Source organism: Poecilia reticulata, chromosome 12 (genome assembly GCF_904066995.2).
Source record: "Poecilia reticulata chromosome 12, P_reticulata-male-v2, whole genome shotgun sequence".
Lineage (NCBI taxonomy): Eukaryota > Metazoa > Chordata > Actinopteri > Cyprinodontiformes > Poeciliidae > Poecilia > Poecilia reticulata.
Genome location: NC_088841.1, coordinates 30,952,414 through 30,959,033, shown reverse-complemented (window position 1 = coordinate 30,959,033; position 6,620 = coordinate 30,952,414). Strand labels below are relative to the sequence as shown.

Sequence of the window (6,620 nt, the reverse complement as noted above, 5' to 3'; positions counted from 1 at the left end):
TGGAATATTGACAAAGTTTTTAGCACTTTTGTAATGGAAACACTGCTGCAGGAGAGGATTGCTGCAACTCTTAAGAGTCCAAATGTTTAACTTGAGTTTCTCTCCCCAAAGGCTCCGCATGAGGTGCTGGACATCATGAAGGACCTGCAGAGCTGCATTGATAAAGCCCAGGAGAAGAAAATCAACAAGAAGAAGAAACAACAAGGTGAGGCTGCGTAACTCCGATTTAAATATTCAGCACCGACGTTCAGAATAATAATTAACTCCACCTGTAACATGAATGTGTTGCAGCTATGGAGAAGGAGGAGCCAGAGTGGGTGGAGGTGATGGTGGACATCCTGCTGTCCCTGCTGTCCCAGCAGAGTCGACACATCAGGCAGGTCTGCAAGACGGTCTTCAGCTCCATCTGCCCCCACGTAACTGCAGCAGCTCTGACTGCCATCGTAGACGTGAGTAATTAGTCCAAGCTGGATTTTAAAACTACATTTTCAGGAAGTAACATGTTATTTATTTTATTTGACTAATTTCCCGAACAAACTTGTATTTGTTTCTGTCCCTCTTGGCTGAAGCGTCTTGATTTTAAATGTTACTTCTATGACATCTTTGATGGAGGTTGTGGGAATTTATCGAGAAACTTGCATTGAAAATGGGGATGCAAGTTATGAATTGAGTTAATCTAAAATTGACTTTGATCAATTAAGAGGCCAGTTGTCTCTTGTATCCACCATCTTTTCATAACTATTTTTCATAATATCCTGGATTTTTTTATTTATTTATTACATTTTAACTTTATTTTGTCGGCTGTTATAAATGCTGACTGTATAAACAAAAGCACCTTCTGTCTGTAAATACATCAGTAATTTTTTAATAAGTTGTTGCTGCTCCACCATGAGGCTGAATGAGTTATTAAGGTGGAACGTAAGGAGCTTGTATTGTTCATGTTTCAAAACAGAACTGCATAAATTACATTTTGCATCCCACGCCGGACACCGCATGCCAATATTTTGCCATAACTGAATTATTAGATTAAGGCCAAGAGAATTAATTTTGATAAATCATCAATTGTCAACTAATTTAGTAATTAATTAATTGCTAACTGAAGTATGCAGACTCAAAAAAGGGCATCTGCTGAAAACAAAAATATTCTGAGCATGTTTGACTTAAAATTGCATGTTTTTAAGACAAAAACATGCAATTTGTTTTTGTATAAAATACATGTTACATTTAAGAAACAAACACTTTTGTCTACATATATTTCATAACCAAACACCTGAAGTGGCATAGCTTTAGCTTTACGCGGTTCAAGTTCACGAAAGGATTGCTATGTTGTTGCATCGTAGGCAATAAAATGTTTTATTTTATATTAAAAACATACATTGATTTATTTGTTTGTTTCTTTTAATGTATTTCTAATATATTAAAAAGCCTTAAATGAAGATATGGAGTATTTGCCGATTAGTCATCAGAATAATCAATAAATGAATCAGTAACTAAGACCACTTTTAGTTGCAGCCCTAGAAAATTGGAGAAAAAGGTATAACTTTTAGTCAGATGTAAAAAACCAGATTTACTGCTTGTGTGAATTTTTTCAGGAAGTGTTGCTGTGTTTTTCTGAAAGGTCTTGGACCCAGACAAGGAAGATGAGGAAGACGGCGCTGTAGTCGTCACTGACGACGGAAACAAAACACAAAAGAAGCTGAAGGTTGATGATGACGAGGAACAAGATGAAGACATGGAGGTTACAGACTTTCCCTCTTCTGTTGTTTCACACTTTACAGATTTAGAGACTGATTTTACAAAAATATTTTATGGCTAGGATGATGAGTCAGAGGAAGGCTCTGATGAGGAGAGTGAGGGTGAGGAGGAGGAAAAAGAGATGCAGGAGGGAGAAGTGGACCAAAACTTTCGCCTTGAGCTGATGAAGGTCCTGCAGCAGCAGAACGCTCTGGTGAGTGATCCAGTCAGCACTTCCTGTCTGGTTCCAAGTCCAAACCTCTTTATCTTATTTTAGTAATAATATGCTGCTTATTTAGGCCACTGAGGAGGATGCCAGCAGCGATGAAGACCTGGATGATGAAGCTATGATGCAGCTCGATAAGAGCCTGTCAGCGCTGTTCTCAGAACAAAAGAAGAAGATTGAGGAAAAGAAAAATGAGAAGATGAAGCTGCAGAAAGAGAGGGGTCTGGTCCGGGACTTTAAGATGAAGGTAACTGGCCCTCAGCTAGAGCTGGCCAAGATGGCATCAAAACAGTCTTTTTTATACCACATCTGGTTTTAATATGTTTTCTTTTATTGCTTTATTTTCTAAAAGAAAAAAAAATTGCAAATGACAAAAAAAAAAAATCAAGTGTTTTTTATTTCAATCATGTATTGAGATGATTGAAATAAAAAAAAGTTGTACAAACTACGAGAAATTAATCATTATATTAGCAGAATTAAGAAGCAATTTTACCAGAAGAAAGTCTTAAAATTTCTAGAAAAAAAAAGGTTTCAATGAGGAAAAATAGCTTGCATAATTAATGTTTTGTTGGTTTATTGTTTTTCTTTCTTTCTGCCAAAAACTGGATGACAAAACTCTTCAGTCTGGTGCATTGGTCTTAAATAGACCCTTTTTTGAAGGACAATTTTGTTTAAACAGACATCAGATTTAAAATGTCTTCCAGTTCCAGTGCTAAATGTTAATGATCAATAATGTTCAATGTTCTTGCATTATTTTGCCATTACCATTATATTACTAGAAAATGGTGTCAAAGCAATAATATTATTGTTTATCGCAATAACTTCTGTGACAATTTATCACCCAGAATTTTTTATTTTTTTTGTGACAGGCCTACTCATAATATTACGACTTTATTCTGGTAATCTTCAGACTGTATCCTCATTTCATTATGATTGTTGTTGTGCCAATTATGTTTAGCAAACAGTGAGAAAAACTGTTTCAAGAACCAGAGTAAGAATATATATTCTTTATCAGTATTTAATTGGAAATCTTTATGAGTTTGAAGACTCTGCTGACTGAACACAGGAGAAAAAGAGCTTCAAGCAGAACACAGCACCCAGTTTTATACAAAAGGTTTCTAAATGTGGTGGTAGAGGGCCGCGCTGGGTGAACTCGGGGAATCTCATCTGTTCAATGCGTTTCGATCTACTCCAGGCTTTGTTCAGTCAATTATCGGTTTATTCCATTTTAGATCATCATGCTTCAAACTTTGCAAGGACTGAAACACAGACTGACCTGGCCAAACAATCAACGGCACCAAAACACGGTCAACAGAAACTGTGGCCACCCTGTGCACCCACCTCCTCATCCACACAAAGCCAGTAACCTTCCCATTCTTACTTGGTGATGGTGACAGTCACGCCTACATCGACACACCCACCACCCAAGTGTCAAAGCTTAATGTTCCTGTCATATCAATAATTACCGTATTTTCCGTACTATAAGGCACCTAAAAACCTTCAATTTCCTCAAAAGCCAACAGTGCGCCTTATAATCCGTTGCGCCTTATATATAGCAAATACGGTAAGCAGCCGCCGACTTCATTTTCCCCCGTAGAAGAAGAAGTGCGCGGTGCATGCTGGGATAGTTGTCAGAACGCTGGTTTGTTAATAAAGTTTGACTGACCTATCTACCTACCGACCTGATAATCAGGTCGTCTGCAGGTCATTTAGCACCACGTTCTCCACCAACATGCTGTGGGCGAACGGAGAAGGGTGACCATCGTCCGGCCACGCCCCGGCCCAGTCGCAGAAGGCTCTCCTCTCTGGAGTCGGACTGTTTTGTTGACATTCTTCATGTCAACAAAGTGGCTTTAGACATTCATCCGGGAGCTTCGACTAGAGTTACCAAGGGACCAGCCCCAGTACATTTAAAGCCTGGGGGGGCGGAGGGGGGAGAGACAGAGACTGCGGCGGCAGCCTGTCGGTTGGTCTGTGTTACCCAGAAAGCAGTTGGGCACAATATCGCAACACCAACACCGTGAGTGAAACAATGACTGGAGCAGCTACTATATAAAGAACTCGGGGTCCACTTCTTTATTATTACACATCCACATTTGTAGAGAATGGAACAAATCACGTCCCATATGGGTGGCAACCCTAAACTGTAGCGTCTATTCTATGTGCATTATATATGAAAAAAGTTTTAAAATAGGCCATTCATTGAAGGTGCGCCTTATAGTGCGGAAAATATAGTACTTATTTTATTCATATGGCTCTTAGTTTCATTCCATTCACATAGTTTGACAATCTACTTAATTACAAAACAGAAAAAATGCACATGTTCTTTCATAAGGGAAATTAAACATTCAAGGACATCTTGAGGGTGCAAACAAGAAACAATTGAATAACTTTATTGTAATGCAGAGTTCAGAGAAACAGTTTCAGAAGACTCATGAGTACGTTCATTACACAAGAATCATGACACTGTTATGCATTGATTCAGTCAGTAACCATAGTAATCTTAAGTGTTCTGTATTGATTTACTCATAATCATAGTATCCTTAAAATTTTCCACCATACTATTTTGTAGTAATATGACTTCACCTTCACTTAAAAAAGAAAGAAAAGAAATATCTTAGTCAGACATTTGGTTGTAGAGTTGACCTGAATTCAACGTTTAAATAAATAGAAGCTGTAAAAGAAGCTTGTCAAACTAAATGGCAGCTCTGGGCGATCTGGCATCACACGTATGAAAATCCAAGAAGTGCACTGGCGAAACAAAGTACAGATTTTCCAAAAATGAAATCTTAAAAAACTAAAAATGATTTAATCAATAACATTGATTTATTGCCCAACACTAATCTCATTGGCTGGTTTAGATGCCTGGGACATGCAGTAGGGAAAACCTCTCTTATCACTGATAACATGTCCATTTCAGGTGTTGGACCTGGTTGAGGTGTTTGTGGCCCGGCAGGCCGGCAGCCCTCTCATTCTGGGTCTAGTGGAGCCGCTGCTAAACATCATCGACAGAGGAATGAGCTCTGGGAGTGAGCAGCAGGAGCAGGACTTCCTCCGCAGAGCAGCAGATATCTTCAGGTAGAAACCGTCTCATCAGGTTCTGATCAGGATTATAATAGTTTTGAGGTTTTCAATATAGTTACTTTTATTCCATTGTGACTTTTTGTAAGTTTTAATTAGTTTCTAGAGTGTTTTTGCTAATTCTTATTAGTCAAGTATTATTTAGTTTTAGTTTAGTTTTTGTACTTTTTTCATATTTTGGTTAAATACAGATTTCAAAATATTGAGGATTAATTACATTGATTGGATAATTAATACTCAACAGAAGATATGATATGGATGGATGTGGCTACCCTTTTCATCAGAATAATCAACATATTTATTGATTACTAAAATAATCATTATTTGCTGCCCTCTAAGTAACAATGAAACAATTATTGTAGAAGTTTAAAGAGGACTTTTAAAAGAAAAAAATACATTTTCTCTCATCAGGTATAACTGCTGGAAAGGGTAAATGTAATTTTATTTATACAGCACATTTTCAGCAACAAGGCAATATAAAACGCCTTACAGGAATTAAAAGGAAATACAAACAAAATAACAAACCAAAGGAAACAGCAAAATAAGAAAAATAATCTGATGTTGATCTAAATATGTAAACTAGGTGTTCCTGTTCAGGGTTGCTAAGAATCCTCTGGTCTAATTCCATTTCTGGGTCGGAGGAATAAGAGTCTAACAAGTATTTGCTAAGGTAGTTTTTCTGGATTCTAAATTTGTTCTAATCCCTGTTCTGTTGATGCTTCCCTTTTGTTTGAAACTTTTGCAACTTTATAATTTAATAATCTAAAACCTAATTTGAACTTTTTCCTCCTCTTTTCCAGGAACCATTTGTGCAGGTCCAAAGTTTACTGCAGGACTGCCGGTGACAGGCAGGGGGAGCTCCACGACCTGCTGGACAAACTGATGAGCAAAGCCCGGAAACTGTCGGACTCCTCTCTGTGTCTGTACTACTTCAGGTATGAGGCTACAGAAATTGATGTTGAACTTTCTCACATGCCTCCCTCCATGTTTGTGAACGCTCCCACAAGGAAAAGCAGAGTTCACAGAGGAAAGCAGATTTTTTTATTATTATTTTTTACCTATTTATGTGAATTCATTGCTGATGTTATGTTTCCTTTCAGTGCGTCTCTTTATGTGGTGAAGGTGCTGCGTGGCGCTCCACCTACTGAGACCAAAGAGGAGCCTACAGCTGACGGAGCAGCAGCATCAGTAAATGATGTACGTATGTTTGCACACTTTGATCCAGTTCATGGTTGCATTTCACTTGTTGTGACATTTTCTCTGCAGGCGGCTGCTGCGTTTAGATTATAGGAAACACATGGCGCTTCACCCAACATTCAGATGGTTTACTTGGTAGCAGGTGTTAGCAGCTGACACTTTCCACACTGCAAAAACACAAAATCGTACCCAGTATCTTTGTCTTGTTTCTAGTGCAATTATCTTATTACACTCAAAATGAAACAAAATTAAGTTAGAAATAAGTTAGTTTTGTTTTAAGTCAATAATTCCATAATATTGATTAAAAAGTACTAATTACAAATGAAATAGTCTGGCAGTGGAACAAGACAGTTCCTACATTATAAGTTCAAAGGTTTTGTTC

The 6,620-nt window shown here is 37.8% G+C and overlaps 1 protein-coding gene across 1 annotated transcript; it reads left to right on the top strand.

Annotated features, from left to right (window-relative positions):
- Positions 1–114: 114 nt before the first annotated feature.
- LOC145554422 (myb-binding protein 1A-like protein) lies at positions 115–6,346 on the top strand. Its single transcript, XM_081614093.1, has 8 exons — positions 115–205; positions 292–449; positions 1,619–1,738; positions 1,817–1,948; positions 2,034–2,207; positions 4,881–5,038; positions 5,842–5,976; positions 6,142–6,346. Exons 1-8 carry the CDS (start codon positions 136–138, stop codon positions 6,329–6,331), a joined length of 1,137 nt encoding a protein of 378 aa, XP_081470219.1. The 5' UTR covers positions 115–135; the 3' UTR covers positions 6,332–6,346.
- Positions 6,347–6,620: the final 274 nt, after the last annotated feature.

Coding starts and splice junctions, on each gene's coding strand:
- LOC145554422 (XM_081614093.1), top strand. CDS start 136: ATGAAGGACCTGCAGAGCTGCATTGATAAAGCCCAGGAGAAGAAAATC. Junction 2,208..4,880: donor TCCGGGACTTTAAGATGAAG/GTAACTGGCCCT, acceptor TGTCCATTTCAG/GTGTTGGACCTGGTTGAGGT. Junction 5,977..6,141: donor CTGTGTCTGTACTACTTCAG/GTATGAGGCTAC, acceptor GTTTCCTTTCAG/TGCGTCTCTTTATGTGGTGA.